Source organism: Ziziphus jujuba, chromosome 3 (genome assembly GCF_031755915.1).
Source record: "Ziziphus jujuba cultivar Dongzao chromosome 3, ASM3175591v1".
Classification (NCBI taxonomy): Eukaryota; Viridiplantae; Streptophyta; class Magnoliopsida; order Rosales; family Rhamnaceae; genus Ziziphus; species Ziziphus jujuba.
In genome coordinates, this window is record NC_083381.1 from 12,955,047 (window position 1) to 12,975,781 (window position 20,735).

General features: G+C 31.4%; 4 protein-coding genes and 1 pseudogene across 4 annotated transcripts; 1 reads left to right on the plus strand and 4 right to left on the minus strand.

The window, feature by feature from the left end:
- The first annotated feature begins 3,013 nt into the window (after positions 1-3,013).
- LOC107421931 (small ribosomal subunit protein eS8) lies at positions 3,014-6,380 on the plus strand. The gene is made up of 5 exons (XM_016031293.4): positions 3,014-3,170; positions 3,318-3,390; positions 4,480-4,810; positions 5,584-5,753; positions 5,830-6,380. Exons 1-5 carry the CDS (start codon positions 3,167-3,169, stop codon positions 5,909-5,911), a joined length of 660 nt encoding a protein of 219 aa, XP_015886779.1. The 5' UTR covers positions 3,014-3,166; the 3' UTR covers positions 5,912-6,380.
- Positions 6,381-7,004: 624 nt separating this feature from the next.
- Positions 7,005-11,246, minus strand: LOC107421930 (70 kDa peptidyl-prolyl isomerase). The gene is made up of 13 exons (XM_016031292.4): positions 10,766-11,246; positions 10,554-10,640; positions 9,561-9,821; positions 9,405-9,479; positions 9,235-9,315; positions 8,922-9,116; positions 8,742-8,828; positions 8,471-8,646; positions 8,240-8,362; positions 8,000-8,146; positions 7,762-7,889; positions 7,386-7,506; positions 7,005-7,286 (listed from the first exon to the last, which is right to left on the minus strand). Exons 1-13 carry the CDS (start codon positions 10,965-10,967, stop codon positions 7,233-7,235), a joined length of 1,737 nt encoding a protein of 578 aa, XP_015886778.3. The 5' UTR covers positions 10,968-11,246; the 3' UTR covers positions 7,005-7,232.
- Positions 11,247-15,579: 4,333 nt separating this feature from the next.
- Positions 15,580-16,152, minus strand: LOC107421936 (protein phosphatase 1 regulatory subunit INH3). The gene has a single exon (XM_016031300.4). The coding sequence runs from the start codon at positions 16,029-16,031 to the stop codon at positions 15,684-15,686; it is 348 nt and encodes a 115-aa protein (XP_015886786.3). The 5' UTR covers positions 16,032-16,152; the 3' UTR covers positions 15,580-15,683.
- A 1,550-nt stretch (positions 16,153-17,702) lies between these two features.
- Positions 17,703-19,451, minus strand: LOC125423180 (70 kDa peptidyl-prolyl isomerase-like; annotated as a pseudogene).
- On the minus strand, positions 19,428-20,198 carry LOC107421933 (protein phosphatase 1 regulatory subunit INH3-like). The gene has a single exon (XM_048477767.2). The coding sequence runs from the start codon at positions 19,973-19,975 to the stop codon at positions 19,610-19,612; it is 366 nt and encodes a 121-aa protein (XP_048333724.2). The 5' UTR covers positions 19,976-20,198; the 3' UTR covers positions 19,428-19,609.
- Positions 20,199-20,735: the final 537 nt, after the last annotated feature.

Below are 20,735 nucleotides of genomic sequence, written 5' to 3' on the forward strand. Positions count from 1 at the left end.
TCATTTTGTGGATTTTATCAAAATTCTAAAAGGCATAATGCATATCAGAATGGTGAGGTCAAGCCTCAAACATTATGAGCTTAAACAGAACCTATGTATAATAAGTAGTTTTGTTATTCTTTTAATTACCCAAAAGAACTAAATAAACAAAATAATTTATATTTTAAAAGTCAATATATATAAAAGTCTCTATCATCATAATTATTACAATTAAAATAAATTAGTCAATATTTATTCATAATAAGTTTATAGAAACTTTGAACATTCAAAATTTCCTACAAAAAATTAATAAAGATCTATTCACAATAGATTAATGGAAACTTCATACTTTTAAGTTTACAACAAAAAAGATTTCATCTTATATATAATACAAATCTATGATTACTTAATAATTCTTATAATATATAATTTAAATATAATCATAGTATAACCAATTTTTATCTAATTCTTTACCGGATTTTAATTAATTTCTTTTGGAAATATGTGACTTAATGTTTATGGTTTATTATTATTATTATTATTATTATTATTATCATTAGTTTTTCCTTTCCAACAGGTAGATGAACCCTGTAGTAGGTACTCAAGGATTTTGCTAGATATTTTTTATTTTTTTAACAATAAGTTTTCTTTCTTCTTTTTGCTTTCATTTTTTTCTAATTTCTTATGAATTCTTTTTTAATTTTCATATATATATATATATATATATAAAACAAAAACTTAATCTAAAAAAATGATGAAAAAGACTTGTGCATAATGATGCCAATGTACACGTTAGACGGTTAACATAACTTTGACCCCCTTTTTGGTACGCTTTGCTCTAAAAATGAAACATTTTCTTCAAAGTCTAAACGTTACCAAGACGCGGCATAGATAAGACTTTTGAAAACAATAACTTATAAGGACGAATAAATAGTTTTTTTTTTTTTAAGAAAAAATAAATAAATAGTACAATACTCAATGTGAATAATTAATTCGAACCCATATAAATTTTCTTGTAAGAAATTTTTATAAATTCGATGTTTCTAAAATAAAATTAAATATTCATTTATTTTACGTAATAAATGTTTGTCTGTTGGAAAAAAAACAAAACAAACAAAAAATTAAAAATGGTCCCTCATTTTATTTATTTATTTTTTTAAATGAATGGTCCCTCATTTTGATGGGCCTGTATTTTAATTGACTCTTGGTTGGATCGTGGCCGGAGAGTATGCAGACCCAGTGTGCTTCTGTAGTATCATATTTAAAAATTGTTGACAACTGTTTTATATTGATAAAAATGTTCTAACCTATAAGATATTATATATATATATATACATATATATATATATATATATATATATATATTTCGGTGAATAACCTCTAAAATACTATAAATATTAAAAAAATTGCCTTTACATTCCATACTTATTAAAATTGATATGATGCATAAAAAGTTATACCTTGAAGAAAAATTAAATAATACGTGTAATGAGTTATCTTCTTTTTTTTTTTTTTTAATTTTATTTTTAGGCTCAAGTGTAATAGGTTCTCTTGTTCTATAAAAGTTGGACTTTAGAATAAATAAGTTATGTTTTAAATACTGTAAAATTAATTAGAATTATTTAATATTAGGACAAATTTAAATTAGAGAAAAATCAAAAAATAAATAGTAATAAACAAAAGTTAGAAAATTTGGCTGGTTGAAAGGAAAAATGATAAAATAAAAGTAATAATAGTATATGTAGAAAAAAAAAATGGAGATCATTTAAAATTCTGTTTATGAATGAATTTTTTAATTTTTATTTATATTTATTTTTTTGATGAATGATTTGGTTAAGACTTAGGCAACGTGTATTTTTAGAAGATGATTTTTATAGAATCACTTTACCAAATATAGGTGAGTTATTATTAGAAATAAAGATCACCAAAAGTGCTTGTAAGTTTTAAATCACTTAAGCAGTGAGTGAGTCATTTTTGATCCAATATTATAATTAACTATAAAAGTGAAATTATAATATCATTAGTTAGGGGTGTTATAGGCATTTTGAAATTAAAACACACGCGCACGCGGGCGCACACACACACACACATATATATATATATATATATATATATATATGGAAATTCTATGGTGAGAACGGTCCGTATGAGTACCGCAGTATTAGTAACGGTTTTTTATAGTATTAATAACGATTTATTAGAAAATAATCATCAATACTGTGGTCCGCATAGGGGTGTTACAGGCATTTTGAAATTAAAACACACGCGCACGCGGGCGCACACACACACACACATATATATATATAGAAATTCTATGGTGAGAACGGTCCGTATGAGTACCGCAGTATTAGTAACGGTTTTTTATAGTATTAATAACGATTTATTAGAAAATAATCATCAATACTATGAAAAATTATCATCAATACTGTGGTCCGCATGAGAACTGTCCGCACCATAAACAGACTGATATATGAAAATTTTATGGTGAGAACGGTCCGTATGAAGATCACAATATTAGTAATGGTGAGAGAGAATTACATTTTTAAAGCACCCGTCCCTTTAATATTTTAATCGGTGTAATGTCATGTCAAATTATTATATATTTCATGGTTGGTTTGGGAATCACAAAAAAGTTACTTCAAATAATTTTTTCAGAATCACCAAATAAATAGATGATTTTCCAATAAAAAAATAACTAAAAAATAATTTTCCAACCAAACATCATAGGAAATGCTTTAAACTATTTGAAAGTGATTTTAGTTTTTCCAAGTCACTCCAAAACAAGCACTCAATATAATCTTATCAAATAGCCTATAAAATCAGTTTTACCAGGCATCCAAATTCACAAAAATATATTAATAGAAATTTAGCTCTTTTAACCCTTGCAGAATCAACTACCGACCGGACAGTGTTGTATTGGGGCCGCAACATGGGATCGAGCCCAGCCCAGATATGCTGGATAAAAGCCTATTCCAAACAAATATTAGGTTGAATCCGACCCGGATAAGCTGGATATCGTATTAAATTACGAAAATGTCCAGGCAAAATTAGGGTTTTGCAACTTTAAAAACCTAGTTTGAGCAAAGAACGAAAGCTTCCGGAACGGGGAAGAGCATCAGACTTGGAAGCCGAAGCCGAAGGTGAACAGTAAGCTCGTGTACTCACTGCCGCTTCGTCTGCAGCAACCATGGGTAAATCTTTGATATTCTACTTTTTATATCTATATATTTGTGTGTATATGTATATATATACATATATCAATCTCAATGTATAATGGTTTGGTTTTATATATGTATGTATGTATCTGTGTGTAATGTGGAAGGGATGACGATGTGCAGGTATCTCACGTGACTCTATGCACAAGCGGCGTGCCACTGGAGGCAAGAAGAAGGCATGGAGGAAGAAGAGAAAGTAATATTTTCCTGCTAATTTTTTTTTTTTTTTGATTTTAGCTCTATGATTTGAATATAAAATAATGATTGTAATTCCCATGCTATTTGTCCTTTGCCTGTTTATTCCTTATTTTCCCCAAATTGTTTGTATTTAGATCTGTAATGTTTTAATTATGGTTTGTGTTTGTGATGCCATAAAACTTAATCTTTTTTTATTTAAATTTTGTATGAAAGATATTTTTCTTTGATGATGTCTAATTGTCAAATCTTCTACTAATTGATAATGCTTTTCTAAGGTAATGAGTGACTTATGTTATTCAGTTTTCTTAGTTTAAGTACTTTCATTTCCTTAATAGAAAAAATGAAAGAAATTGGATTGTGATAGAAGTATGTTGCAATTTTTTAAATGGACTCTTCCAATTTACATTTTGATCTCTTCCTGAAATTGAGAGCGGCATTCAGTGCTTATGCCTGGTTCTATCAGGCCTCTGCCGGTCTATTTTTTCTCTTTGGTTACGAAACAAATTCTTAGAGTTGGTTTCTTTCATCCTTCTTGTAGTCGTTGCCCTTTAAAGATTTATATATGTTATGGTGAGCAATTCCTCATGCGGCTCTATCTAAATCCTGACCCCTGATGTTAAACACTATGTCCCACTATAAGAAACTTAGTTTAATATTACTGCCCTGATGGTTATCACTGATATTAATTTATCGGAATTTCAAGTCATTTCGGTGTGTCATGATTTTTTTTTTTACCAACTCAGTCAATGGAATTGCTGGGAAGGAGCAACCTTGGCAAATAGATATGTATAGATTCCAATTTTCTTGGTTAAAATTAACAAAGTGTTGTTGTGCGAATTTTGGCAATAACACATTGTTAAGAATTGGGGATTCTAATTGACTTATGGCACATTCTATATTCATCCTAAAATATAATCTCAAAATATTGAATCTTCAGTGGCAAGAAAAAGAAAGCATGCAGATGAGTGAATGGCAGTAATGGTTGTACTGTTAATAGGCTTAACTGGCTTTTTATGTTGGAGGTTGATATTTACAGTTTTTACTGGTGCGGTTGCTTAATTTTAAAATGTTTATATGCTTGAATCAGGTATGAGCTTGGCCGTCAGCCAGCAAATACTAAGCTTTCAAGCAACAAGACTGTAAGGAGAGTTCGTGTGAGAGGTGGAAATGTGAAGTGGAGGGCTCTTAGATTGGATACTGGAAACTACTCATGGGGTAGTGAAGCTGTTACTCGCAAAACACGTATCCTGGATGTGGTTTACAACGCCTCCAACAATGAGCTTGTCAGAACACAAACTCTGGTGAAAAGTGCTATTGTCCAGGTGGATGCTGCCCCATTCAAGCAATGGTACCTTCAACATTATGGTGTTGACATTGGTAGGAAGAAGAAGACTGCTGTTAAGAAGGATGAAAAAGAGGTAATCTTAATGTGTCTCTTCTTTATATGCTGTGATGTTAAGTGCATAAAAATTTTCTTTATCATCTTACAACACCATGCTAGTGGCTTTGGACCTAATTTTGACTTGTGAGATTTTAGTTTGACTGTCTTACTACTCCATTGATTTGAGAATTGGAACTCTAGTAGTTTTAAAACCACTATATATATCTGTTTTGGGTTCTGTAGGTTTTTGACAGTCTTGGTGGCCTTTAAAAAACATATTGATAGCATAATTAAATAATCATTGTTTTTTTCTTTTTGGTTAATGTAAATAATCACTTTTGTTATAAAAAAAAATAAAAAAAAACATTGCCAGCACATGCTAAAAAGATTTAACCACACTGCATTCCTTTAGCTGTTGCAAACTTTTTTAATTTTAAGTTTATGTTTTCCTTGTCACTTTTTTTTTTCCTTTTTTTTTTCGCCTCATGATTTGTATGGGTTTATTTTATATTTACTTCCTCCTTTATTGTTTGTTATTACTATTATTATTATTATTATTATTATTTATCTTTTATATGAACAATTTTTGTCATACTAATTTTTAATTTTAAGTTTATGTTTTCCTTGTCACTTTCTTTTTCCTTTTTTTTTTTCTCATGATTTATATGGGTTTATTTTATATACACTTTCTCCTTTATGTTTTTTTTTTTTTTGTTTGGGTGAAAATACTTCCTCCTTTATTGTTTTTTATTTATTTATTTATTATTATTTATCTTTTATATGAACAATTTTTGTCATACTTATGAGCAGGAGGGAGAAGCAGCTACAGAGGAAGCAAAGAAGAGTAATCATGTTCTCAGGAAGCTTGAGAAGCGTCAGCAAGATCGCAAACTTGATCCTCACATTGAAGAGCAGTTTGGGAGTGGAAGGTTGTTGGCGGCCATCTCTTCCCGTCCAGGTCAATGTGGCAGAGCTGATGGGTGAGACCAAAATTCATCTTTGTAATTCCGTTGTATTTTTTTTTCTATTTCCTGACTAAATTTTTTTTAAAAACAGATACATCTTGGAAGGGAAAGAACTGGAGTTCTACATGAAGAAGCTTCAGAGGAAGAAGGGAAAGGGTGCCAGTGCTGCTTAAACAGTTTATTCCTCGGCTTTCTTTCCCGTGCTTTTCATGGCTTGAAGTGTTTTCTAGCTTTCAATCTTTTGTTTTGTCTAGGACGTATCTTGTTTACAAGTACTAATGCAAAACTTTCAGGCTTTCTTGGCATATCTAGTGTATCAAGATTAGAATTATTGACTAGTCTGTGAACTAAAATTCAGTTTTGGGATAAATTTTACTTTTTGGGTTTTGACATCGTGGAAGGGAAAGGGTGCCAGTGCTGCTTAAACAGTTTATTCCTCGGCTTTCTTTCCCGTGCTTTTCATGGCTTGAAGTGTTTTCTAGCTTTCAATCTTTTGTTTTGTCTAGGACGTATCTTGTTTACAAGTACTAATGCAAAACTTTCAGGCTTTCTTGGCATATCTAGTGTATCAAGATTAGAATTATTGACTAGTCTGTGAACTAAAATTCAGTTTTGGGATAAATTTTACTTTTTGGGTTTTGACATCGTGTACTTGCATCTCTTGCTGTTTTTGTTTTCATTGCTAGATATTGGGAAGTGTTACTTTGGTCTTTCCACATTCCAAGCAATTGATTTCATAAACTCTGAGTAACTACTAGTTTTGGCTTGTAGATGGTTAACGGTTAAGCATTTCAATATCAAACCTCATAAATGTCGTTTTGATTTATCATCATAAAATTAGCAGCTTTATTTGTGTTCAATTCTTTACCATTTGAATTTTTTAAGTACAGCAATGGAATATTCAAATGCGAAACTTAAATCAAGGAAATGCTAGTTTTGTTATTAAAGTACCTCTCCGTTTAGTTTCATTTTTAAAGTCCAAAATTGTAAAGAACTGGCCGTGCTCATACCTTGAAGCTCTCTCTATCCCTTCATTATCTTTTTAAATACAGGGGTGGAAGATTCAAATGCCAAACCTTACCCAAGGAAATAATAGTTTTGATACTAGTATCCCTGTAGTTTTTTATTTGGAATGCCAGAGTCAGTTTCCAGTCATTCTGGTGACCATGCCAATGGTTTTTTTATAAATTGCATATGCGTTATGCTCATACAATGGAGTACAACATAAAAGTTTAGTAACTAAAACAATCTGAAGTAGAAAGAAACTCATGGAAATAAAGTTCCTCTATTTATTAAATGTATTATACAAGATGAACAAACTAATTGGTATTCAAATGCACTGCATTGGTAATCAAAGTAAGCACACAGACCTTGGTACCCAAATTAAGCACACAAACTTTTTTTTTTTTTTTGGGTTACCCTATTACATTAGAAAGTAAGAGAGCATGACAGAAAGGGAAGGAGAAGAAAGTAAAAAGGTAGACTTTTCCTTCATTAGGCTTTGCTATCAATGCTCATAGGCACTGCATCCTGTTTTGCTGCTGTATTCTGCATTCCAAGCCAAAAACAAGCCACCGTACCGGAGGGTTAGCCAAAAGCTGCTAATAATTCAGGGATAGTAATAATCGAATAAGGATGTTAACTTACTGCTGAACGAACTTGTTCTAATTTGTTCATCTTTGCAAATATGTTGCCGTAAAACTTTGCATCTTTCTTGTTGTACTCTCTCACTTTCTCCTTCAAAACTTTGTATTCCAGTTTCACATCTCTGACAACATTAACAAGTAGACAAAAGTCAACAAATAACCCATTAATATTGCAACCAAACCAATCACATTAAGCATTCCTCAGACCGACAGGCTGATTTTTTAAGCTCCCATGTTTTCTGGAGAACTGGTAGACTCTCAATTACTAAGAAGTGTATCATGCTCAAATCTCAAATCCAACTATGACCGTGGCAGTAGAGGAACAGTATACAAACATTATTCAATAATTTCAAAAAACAAGATCATCGCGAACGTACCTGTTGTCTGGATCTATCTCAAGGGCCTTCTTGATATCAATCTCTGCCAGGTCCAAATCAACAAGTTGGATATATGCTTGTGCCCTCCTGTATAACGCTTTCACATTCCTACTGTCCAGTTCCAGTACCTAAACAAATTGTTCTCAGAATGTCAGCCATGCGAAGTAAATCAAAATAGAGATTAAAAGTAGTGCCGGTATGAGACTAAATATGCGATTAGCATGATAACAAACACAACCTTAGTACAAAGCTTCTCGGCCTGCCTGTATTCTTTGAGTTTCAACTGGCAAGCTGCATTGTTAAGATTGCATGTGATTTTCAACATCCTTGTCTGCTGTTTCTCCTCATCGCTGAAAGAAGAGTCATATTCGATAAACTTCACAGCCTGCCAACAAATAAAAGTTCTGTAAGTCGGTCTCACCAATTAGAGTCTCGAATAAAGGAGAATAAATAGAGCAAATAATTAAACCAGCTATACCTTCTCATATCTCTTCGAGGCTCTGAGATATTTACCAGCCTTGAATAGTACATTTCCTTCTTCTTTTTTCTTCCCGGCAGCTTCAATCTTCTCCTGTGTATTCATGTCCCAAGATTCCTTCTCCTGCGAGGAAATGACAAGTAAGTCTGACCGCACGACACAAACGCTGTAATAGGAGATGAAGAGACATGTAGCAAAGAAACACAGTAGACATACAAATATGATGCTCACCTTGACAAAAGATAGCAGCTCCACTTCATAATAAACAGTTGAATTAGCAGGAACAGTAGCCAATTCTTGTAGTGATTCGGACGAGCCAAAAGCATAATCTGGGTGGATAGTCACCACTGCAATTTCCCCTTTCTTCATATTCTTCACAGCTTTGTCAAGTCCATCTATAACTTGTTCTGCACAAAATTCAATCCATATAGCAGTCAGTCACAAATCTAAGTAGTTTTATTCAATAGAAAGACCTCAAGAAAGCATCAGATTTAATCATTACCTTCATCAATCTTGAACTCAAATGGTTCCTCGTCATGGCCCTTCTTCGTAAATATGGTTCCGTCATTCAACTTCCCAGTAAGTTTCACTATAAGACGAGAGGAATGAGTTACGATTAACTGTTTCAACCATATGAAAGCACTAAAATAAAACAAGCGTATTGAGTTCCATGTCGTATTACCTTGAACTACTGCCCCATCATTTGGCCGCTCATACCCCTCACCCTCCTTTAATGTCTTCTTCAGAACCTTTTTATCTTTAGAAATATCAGTAACAGTCTTCCAGGAGACCAACTCAAGTGTAATCTGGAGGGTTGCATTTGGAGGCACCGCACCTTCATCACCAACCGCTTGTCTGCCGGTCTCCCCGAATGCATCTATAAGAATTTTGACAGCAAATAAGATCAACAGACAGAAGAAAGAAAGCTTACGACAAATCACAAGCAATAACGATGAAATATAGCAGCGAAAGAGGTATATAAGAACTGTTCTCACATTGTGGCTTCACTGTCAATAGGACCTTCTGTCCCTTCTTCATCGTTTTCACAGCTTTTGCTAAAGCAGGACAGAAATGGCCTACAACACAAAGAAGTGACCCATCATAATCTACTCCCATCGCACCAAATAAAAAAAAAAAGGCACCACAAAGAAGCAACGATACCAACCTTCTCCAACAGTGAACTCGACCCCATCAGATTTTGAAACCAGAGTTCCGTCTTCAAGCCGAGCTTCATACTTAACTGCAACATAGACAAATTTGTAAGAAACCCATTTCATCAATTAGCATCTTAAATGGAAAAGAAAATAATATCAGCACATACCAAATACTTCATCCATGTCTTTCGGGTTCTCCCATTTCTCCCCTTCAACAAGTATTTTCTTGAAAATCCCACCATCTTTGCATATATCCTTAACGCTAGTCCAAGAAAGCAACTCCACATCAAACTGTAGAGTGGCGTTAGGAGGAATAGTTGGAGGCGATCCAGACTCGCCATAAGCCAGCTCCGGAGGTATCGTGAATACAGCATTTTCACCTTTTTTCATAGTTTTAATTCCTTCATCCCAACCTTTGATCACTTGTCCTGCAATTAACAAGCATTTGTGTGATCATGACCAATACCAAAATCACCAAACAAAAGAAAATTAAAATCTCCAAATTGGATTGGTAAAGAAACAGAAGAGACGTCATCAAGAACAACTGTAATATATTCATATTATTTACAAAATCTTCTAAAATGGATTGAGAGAGAAAAATAACAAACAAGCTTGCATCAACAGAATTTGTCTAAGAACTCAAGCAAGAAGGGAAGTAAGATTTCACTAAGCACAAATGACAAAACGGGAATTTCAACGATCCCGGGACAGAGGACAATACACCATATTAACTTGAAATTCTATAGCCATAGTAACAATATTCTTTATTTACATAAATATATAAAAAAAAAAAATATATATATATATATATATATATATGTGTGTGTGTGTGTGTGTGTGTGTGTGTGTGTGTGTGTGTGTCCAATTATGGTTTCATTTGTAGAAACATATGAATTATAAAGTTTCAAAATTCCAGAACATCCAGTATATATACATAAGCATAAGGAACAAGATCATAATCTTATAAGAGTTTTTCAAATTTCTTTTTGGAAATATCATCTCTATATCTCATACATTTCCTAATCAGGTTTCAAATAGATCATAAATTGCTATCAACAAAATCATCAAGCTTCACACGAATTTATGAAACCCATAAGCAGATAACATTAGACAACTTTCAAACACATTAAAAGCAAAAAATAAAAATAAAAATAAATTACCTTGGCCGAGCTTGAACTTGAAAGGTGTTCCACGATCACGGCTTGAATCGAACTTAGTTCCGTCAAGCAAAGTCCCAGTATAATGAACTACAACATAGACAAGCCAAATAAAGAAAAAAAGAGGCCATAATCAGCTTCAAAACTCCTCAATTCAAAATCAATCCATTTCCAAACGAACAAGAACATTGTATTATTGTATTGTATTATTGTACCTTCGACTTCATCGCCGGAACCAGGGTTTTCCCAACCTTCACCTTCCTTAAGGAGCTTCTTCTTCAATCCATTCTTGCCAATCTCCTTCTCTTCACCAACCTTGATAATCGGGCTAATTGGGTCATACTCTCCCTCAGGAATGTCGTCCATCATTTCGTCCTCGACGTTTCCGGCAGATGGGAACTCAAAGTCGTCTTCCATTGCTTAAACAACCACAAAAAGAACAACACCGAGACCCTTTTCGCTGTTTCTTTGTGGAAGAAAAATTGCCGAGCGAGATATCAAAAACACAATAATGGAGAGCGAGAAAGCAGTATTTAATAGCGTACAAGTTTTCTGGTCGAATAATGAGGTCCATGATAATGGAATTTATATAGCAGAGGGGAGAGAGAGAGAGAGAGAGGAGAGTCTAGAGAGTTCGAAATGGTAGAGAGAGTCAGGAGGGTTCCAGAAAACTCTGTCATGATTTTTGCCTTTGGCTCTCTATTTTAATGGAGATGTGTTTGGAACTTTGGATTTTGGATTTTGACACTCAAAACTACATTAACCGCTTTCCCTATTTTTGATGGTCTCTCTGTCACTTCACTGTTTTATTTATTTATTTATTTTTAATATATAATTTTATGACTATCATAATATTAGGATGGTTTTTTACTTTAAATATAAATAAATATTAACGATAATTTTTTCAAAAATTATATTAATATTTATAAATTATATAATTTTTTTATTTATTATATTTATGTATATATATATAATATAAAAAATAAAAATATTTAAATTCAAATTATTATCCAAAAATTTGGTTGTGCTCATCGTGATAAAGTAATTCTACATCTAATGTAAATAAAACTTGAGTTTAAAAGTATAATATTATTGTGTTAATTTCAAATTCATTATTTTTCATACATAGCGTTTCTTGCATCTTTACTCTCCAACTTTTTCATAATTTTGAAACAATAACGCTAGTGTTAAACTATTGTCTTAACTTCATTGTGATAATTTGATCTTCAAAGTATAAAATCGTTACTTTAATTTCAACTTCATTGTAGCGTTTTCTTGCACCCTTATTCCTGAAATTTTTACAATTTTAAAATAATAATGTTAGAGTTGTAAAAATATTTATTAAATTTATTTGTTAAATATTTAACTATTTTTTTTAATAAATTATTTAAATATAAACTACCAATTTCTCCTGTCTCTCGTATGATTCGAATTCGTATTTTCATGAATACAAATAGAGATGCTCTACCATTGGATTTAACCCACTTTGTCAGTTAAATATTTAACTAGTTTATTTTTTTTATCTATTTAAAAACTGATTTATTGTATTTAAATATGTTAATTAATAATTTTTAATACGTTTTATTTAGTAAATACTTTTTATTAATATTTTAGTACCTTTAATATTATTAATTTTGAAATTGAAACTTTATTTGTTTATTTATTTACATGGATACTTTTTGAACTTATAAATTTTAAAATACAATGTGTTTGGCTGTTTTTGGTCCAAAAAAAAAAAAAAAAAAGTATTTAGCCGTTCCAAAAATACTGTTTTGCGTGTTGACAAGTTTGTGAAAAATTAAATTTAAACTTTTTCAATTGAGTACCTCCAATTTCATTCTGATTTTAATTTAGGCTCCATTTTCAATTTAGATTTTCAATAAACTATTTTGAATCAAATTTCATTAGGTTATTATAATTTTTGAAAATATTGTTCACACTAAACATTTAAAACTAAATAAAATTCCTTATCATAAAAGTTAAATATACAAAACCTAAGTGGAAGTACAATAAGAATTAAGGATGTCACTTGAAAAAACAACGAACATAGAAGCCTAAATTAAAATCAAAATGAAAATAAAAGCATTCAATTGTAAAAATTGAAACTAAATGCTCAATTCAAATTGAAGGCGCACTATAAGGCCCACAATTACAGTGAAAATTTTCATTGATTATTTGACATTCACCCGTTGAATGTGTATGAATAATCTGATCCGTTCAAAATACAAGGAAATTAAATTTATCATTAATAGAAATTGAATTGACCAATCAAAATGTATTAGTGCAAAACATTGTTATCAATTCCTTTTATTAGTTTATTATTTTCTAAGAACAATTTTTGTCTTTTTTTTTTTTTAGTGTTTTTTCTGAATAGAATAATTTATATCATTGTATTCTATTACTTTCTATTTTTGCATAAATTTTACAAAGCACAAAATCTTAATTTATATTCAAAAGTTCAAGAAGTTCTGCTGTAAACTACCCCAAAACGTCTATAAATCTAAGATTATCTCGCACTGACAAAACTAGCAACATATTCAAAACTCATACTCAAAAATTCCAAAAAGAAGGATCTGTTAGTGGGTTAAAGCAACACTTCCCCCTTAACAAATACACAGTTTCAAGCAAGTAGAACAAGTTTGCCGCCAAAACATAAGCAATCTTAACAGCATGAAAAAAGTAGCCTCAAAATCTCTCATTGTTCTCCTAAGTTTCCTGCTAAAACCAATAACTTTGCAACCATATTGGCTCCAAATGTGTCAAATACTAAACTTTTCTCTCCATTTCATACACTAAGCCATAAACCATTCTGCACCCTTCACTTGTCACTATTTCATTTTACTCGTTCAACATAACAAAAGGAAAGGATAGAAAGAACATAACTTCAACATTAAAGTACATTCAATAAGTCAAAAATATCTTATTGAATGTTAAACAAGCAAAATACTTAACAGTATCTGTACAGCTACGCCAAGAATTTGTGCGCATATATATGAATATCATTTTACCATTCTAATACAGCACCAGAGAATGAAGAAAATATACACACACAACAAATTTTACCCTTTTTTCCAAATTTCCTGAGTGAACTGTTATCATGAATCAATCTGAAAACTAAATTTCTGCACAGATATAGTGCATCAACTCAAATAGAACTTATTGAATGTGAAACAAGCAAAACAGCTAACAGAGATAAGTGAGGCTCATCTGAATGTTGACAAAGGATTGACCAAAACATGTGAAAAAACAAAGCATAGATGTTATAAATGTATAAAACATGGCATTGTTGGAATAGGTAATCAATTTAACCTTCTGAAGCCATCACTGGCAATGTATATAATAAACAAGTTTCTTAAATGCCGATGAGACTATTTGAATATAATACTGCTCTGTCCAGTCACAATGAAGCAAATTAGGTAAAATAAAAAATACCATTAGATTATCAAACATGTCATGCCAAGTTACACCAGTCATTGCTCTCTGAGTCAGAGCACTGAAAAACTTGCAACCTTACATGGAAATAATTGGTTTTCCCTCAAAACTTTATCCATCAAAGATAGTTTCAAGAAGGAAAGTAATTTTCTCCAAGAAAAGCAAAACCTCCATATCGTAACTATGATTTTGAAATTAAAGAAGACGCTCCTAAAAGATACCAAACAAATTCCCATTACAACAATGGTCGCATATAACTAACTACTAATCCCATTACAACAATGGTCGCATATAACTAACTACTAATCTAATCTATTCTCAACAAATGTCATTATTTAAATCATTCACTTCAGTTTCATAATATAAAATTGTAAATACACTAAAGAACAGCGTGATTCCATGAAGCAATAAATATAACAAAAAACAAGACAAGCAGAAATAGAATTCACCAAAAATCTAAACCCACGTAGGTTATTCAAAGCAGACCACTAAAATATGGAAGTCCTTTTCTTTTCTTGCATATAGCCAAGTATTTTTATTGAAAGGCAAAAATCAATAAGTCAACAAAGAATCTTATCGGCTTCTTCTATCATCATCCTTTTATCAAGGCTAGATAAGTCACTGTGATATTCCACTCAATATCTGAATTGAGATATATGCAGACAGTTTACAGAATTCAACACTATTCCAGTGAATCACGATCCAAAAGCATTCGAGCCATAACATGGTAAACTTTCCTTCTGATATATCATTTTCAAAATAGAATATCAGATTCTACTTCATCACTGTTTTTGAAAAGAAAACATAATAACCATTCAAAAATTTGTATGGTGCATGAAGATTAAGGAAAATGATGTGAAAATAACATATAATTTTATTAAAAAATGCCTTGTCACATAACTTTCAACAAGACAATCAACATAACTTGTTCACAAGCCTTAACCCATTTTTTGCAGAAAGGGACACATTGTCCCTATTCCATGAACAAGCCAATCTACATTCATGATTCATGTAACTAGAAACTTCAAAGCAAGGAATTGATACGAACATATAAATGTCCCTACGTGCAAGATTTATGTAAATTGTCAACAATCGAGCTTTTCAGGTTTGCCTTGCAAGTATAGTTTTAAGCATTCACCATAACCATAAAAAAAATAAAAATAAAAAATTAGTTATTCAAGTAACCCACATACTAATGGAAAAATCAAAACAACCATAAAAGAAACAAACACAAATCAAGATTGATAAGCAACCAGCAGATATACATAAATTGCACAAAATTTAAAACGTTCTTATTATGTAACACAGAGCTAACAACACAATCTAAAAGAAGATAATATGGGCAGTTATTACCAACTTAAACATGATCAAAAGGCGCATTTCTTAGCATGAATAAATACTGCCTCTGCCATCAATGATTGCAAATACTATTTATCCTTAAAATGTAACAAATCATAACTTAAAAAGGGGGAAAAAAAAAAAAAAGTGCATAACAAAGAAAAACATTGCAAAGTGCAATTATGTTTTCATGAAGATGGAGACCAAAGAATTAGAGAAGAATTAGGGGAATGCGCTTAAAAAAAGATACCCAAAAACAAAACAAAAATAGTAATCCAGACCCATCAAAATGATTCATAGATTTTTAATTCTCACACATAAAAAAATAAATAAATAAATAGAATTACAAAATCATTTCGAATATTAATCCTTGGAACAAGAACCGCCATCGTGATGATGATAATCATGATCATGATGATGACTATCTTCTTCTTCATCGCTATTGTCCTCATCGAAGGGTTTCTGCTTGTGGAAGATACAGCATTTTTTTGAGCTCTTCTTCTGCATAAACTCGTTATCCACCGTGCCTTCCTTCCAAGAAACCCTCTTCTTCTTCTTCTTCAGGACGAGAACCAATCTCTGTGCCTGTGCCTGAGAACTCGATGACGACGATGAAGATGGTTCAGGGTTTTCTAGGGTTATGGTCGTCGTCACGCTCGGTGATGACGTGGCAACCGCCGATCTAGCTGCTCCGGTAATGGGTCTTGCCATGGCCGCCGGATCACCCAAAACCTCGATGTGATGGATCCGAAATTTTTTTCTGCTTTTTTTTTTTTTTTTTTTTTTGGCTGATTGGTTTCTGGGAAATTTGGGAGTTTATTTGGAGAAATAATCGTTTTATTATCATTTTTATTTATACCGCTTATTAAAAATGGAAAATTAAAATAAAAGAATAAATAAATATTAAAGAATGTTCTAGTTTCTTTGGTAAAAAATTATGGTTGGCGGTGGGTGGATGGCACAGAAAGCTAACGTTTTTTTTTTTTTTTTTTTAATAAATAAAAAACATTTTTTATTTTGTTTTAGTTTTGTAGTTCTTTATTATTTTATTATTTTGTTGACGTATTTTAATAATATATAATATTTGTGCGTAGTAATTATAAATAGTATGATGTTTGTTTTTATGCAGAAAAAACAAGGTAAAAAAAAAAATAATATTACTTTTTTCGTTTTTTGGGGTAATGAATAATATTACTTTTGTACGTTACATAGATCGGTTATTTTTATATCCAAACTATCATCGATAGAAATAATAAATTATTTAATAATAATTAATTAAATTGATAAATAATATATAGGCTTTATTAATATTTTTTTATTGATAATAATAAATAATATTTTCATTTAATTAAGATTTTGCATTCTGTATCTTTAAAATAAATTATTACATTATATAATTGTCGTTATAATTTATAGTTTACAGTGATCCCCGATGATAAATCTTTGACAATATAATCTCTTTTTCAACTTTGTCAAAAACTTATAATTAAAATATATTTCCAAATAACAGGTAGAAATTCAAGTCCGACCATCATCTTCATTGAAAGACTTATCGTTGATTAGGGCCTTTTTATACCTTACAAAGCAATACACATAAGCATAAGTAGTTTTGCATGTAGTTTTGCTATATTTGCTAATTCTTTTGATCATCAGAAAGTGAGATTTTCTTTTTTTATTACAATAATTATTAATAAGCTAAATCTAATTACAATTTTTTGTTTTTTTTTTTTTTAAATAAACATCTAAGTAAAGCAACTTTTTAAGAATTATTGGCTATTAGTTTTTGAATTGTGCCTATAATTATAACTTTTATTTTCTAGTGCACTTTAATGCTTAAACAACTTTTAACATAATTTTTAATAATTTTGAAACATGCAGCACACATTATAATAGGCGCGAGCCAAAAAATGACCAATTGAGGTGCCAAGGTTTAAAGTTGCAGGTCTTTTCTCTTATTTTATTTTTTAATAAAAAACTTACATTTACATATGTTTTATCTCCAATTATGTATCATCACTAAAACTATAATTTCCTAATTGATCAATTTCGTGATATGTATATGTATATATATATATATATTTGAAAAATCAATATTATTTTTTTGGGACTAAATTGAAAAATCACTATCAAGATATTAAAGAGTATAAAATTCTTCTAGATAACATCAAGCAACCCACAAAATTATATATTGAAAATATATAAATATAAAAAGATAAAAATATAAATACTTCAATTTAATAAATTGTTATATAAAAATATAAATTAATATTAAAATTTACATTAAAAATCCTAAATTATCTAATTAACTTATAATTAGATTATCTTAACCTTATTTTGGGGGCCAAAATATTATTTTCTATAAAATTAACAAAGTAAAAAAAATAAATAAATAATTATCTAAAACATTAAAAACTATATACATGTAATTACAAATTTTCAAAAACCTTATCCCCAAGCCACAAGCTACCTAAGCCCTTGCTTTATAGTAATAACAAACAGCTTAGTACAAACACAACCTTAGTACAAAGCTTCTCGGCCTGCTTGTATTCTTTGAGTTTCAACTGGCAATCTGCATTGTTAAGATTGCATGTAATTTTCAACATCTTTGTCTGCTGTTTCTCCTCATCACTGAAAGAGGAGTCATATTCGATAAACTTCACAGCCTGCCAACAAAATAAAAGGATTCCGTAAGTTGGTCTCACCAATTAAAGTCTCGAATAAAGGAGAATAAATAGAGCAAATAATTAAACCAGATGAACCTTCTCATATCTCTTTAAGGCTCTGAGATATTTACCAGCCTTGAATAGTACATTTCCTTTTTCCTTTTTCTTCCCGGCAGCTTCAATCTTCTCCTGTGTATTCATGTCCCAAGATTCCTTCTCCTGCGAGAAAATGACAAGTAAGTCTGACGCCACGAAACAAACCCTGTAATAGGAGTTGAAGAAACATGTAGCAAAGAAACACAGTAGACATACAAATATGATGCTCACCTTGACAAAAGATAGCGACTCCACCTCATAATAAACAGTTCAATTGGCAGGAACAGTAGCCAATTCTTGTAGTGATTCGGACGAGCCAAAAGCATAATCTGGATGGATGGTCACCACTGCAATTTCCCCTTTCTTCATATTCTTCACAGCTTTGTCAAGTCCATCTATAACTTGTTCTGCACGAAACTCAATCCATATAGTAATCAGTCACAAATCTAATTAAGTAGTCTTATTCAATAGCAAGACCTCAAGAAAGCAACCAGATTTAATCATTTACCTCCATCAATCTTGAACTCAAATGGTTCCTCGTCATGGCCCTTCTGCGTAAATATTGTTCCGTCATGTAACTTCCCAGTAAGTTTCCCTATAAGAAGAGAGGAATGAGTTACGATTAACTGTTTCAACCATATGAAAGCACTAAAATAAAACATGCGTATTGATTTTGACAGCAAATAAGATCAACAGACAGAAGAAAGAAAGCTTAACACAAATCAGAAGCAATAACGACCAAATATAGCAGAGAAAGAGGTACATAAGAACTGTTCTCACATTGTGGCTTCACTGTCAAGAGGACCTTCTCTCCCTTCTTCATTGTTTTCACAGCTTTTGCTAAAGCAGGACAGAAATGGCCTACAACACAAAGAAGCCTCATTATAATCTACTGCCATTGCACAAAAAGCAAGGCACCACAAAGAAGCAACGATACCAACCTTCTCCAACAGTGAACTCGACCCCATCAGATTTTGAAAGCAGAGTTCCGTCTTCAAGCCCAGCTTCATACTTAACTGCAACATAGACAAAATTTGTAAGAAATCCATTTCATCAATTAGCATCTTAAATGGAAAAGAAAATAAGATCAGTAACATACCAAATACTTCATCCATGTCTTTTGGGTTCTCCCATTTCTCCCCTTCAACAAGTATTTTCTTGAAAATCCCACCATCTTTGCATATATCCTTTAACACTAGTCCAAGAAAGTAACTCCACATCAAACTGTAGAGTGGCATCAGGAGGAATAGTTGGAGGCGATCCAGACTCGCCGTAAGCCAGCTCCGGAGGTATCGTAAATACAGCATTTTCACGAAAGAAAAATAGATACCCAAAAACAAAACAAAGATAATAGCACAGATCCATCAAAATGATTCATAGATTCTCAATTCTCACACGTACAAAAAAAACACATATTTTGCAAAATCCCATTTATCATCGATGCATTTCAATTGAATTCCTAATTATTCCCCCCCACCACCAAAAAAAAAAAAAAAAAAAAAAACTAGAATTACAAAATCATTTCGAATATTAATTCTTGGAACAAGAACCACCGTCGTGATGATGATCATCATGATCGTGATGATGATCATCATGATTATGATGATTATCTTGTTCTTCATCGCTATCGTCCTCATCGAAGGGTTTCTGCTTGTGGAAGATACAGCATTTCTTGGAGCTCTTCTTCTGCATAAACTCGTTATCCACCGTGCCTTCCTTCCACGAAACCTTCTTCTTCTTCTTCTTCAGGACGAGAACCAAACTCTGTTCCTGTGCCTGAGAACTCGATGACGACGATGAAGATGGTTCAGTGTTTTCTAGGGTTATGGTTGTCGTCATGCTTGGTGATGACGTGGCAACCGCCGATCTTGCTGCTCCGGTGATGGGTCTCGCCATGGCCGTCGGGTTACCCAAAACCCCGATGTGATGGATCCGAATTTTTTGGGGTCCGAAAGATCGTTGAGGATTTTTTTTTTTTTTGGGGCTTGGCTGATTCGTTTTTGGGAAATTTGAGGGTTTATTTGGAGAAATAATCGTCTTATTATCATTTTTATTTATACCGCTTATTAAAATTGGAAAGTTTTTTTTTTTTGAAAATAAATAAATAAATAAATATTTAAGAACTTTCTAGTTTCTTTGGTAAAACCAAACGGAATATTCCGACGCCCCCACCTTCACCAGTTTGTAATTTTCTGCGGGCTTCAACGCTGTATGAATCAAGCATGGTTGGTGATTGTGGGGTGGTACAGAAAACTAAGTACTTTTTTCAATAAAAAAACATTTTTTATTTTGTTTTAGTTTTGTAATTTTCGTTTTTTTTTATTTTGTTGGCGTATTTTTATAATATATAATTTTTTGCTTCTTGTAATTATAATTAGTATGCAGTCTGTTTTTGTGCCCAAAAACACAATAATAATAATAAAGAAATAATATTAATTTTTTAAGTTATGTGGACTTGTTATTTTTATATTCAATTGCGACCATCCTCGATGATGATCAAAAAGTGAGATCTTATTGATTTGATATATTTAATTATGATCATCGAATCAATGAATTTTTATTGATTTAATAAATAATAATTAATTATATTTAATATTTTTTTATTTTTAATATTATTTATTTAATATAGAAAAATAAATTATTTAATAATAATCAA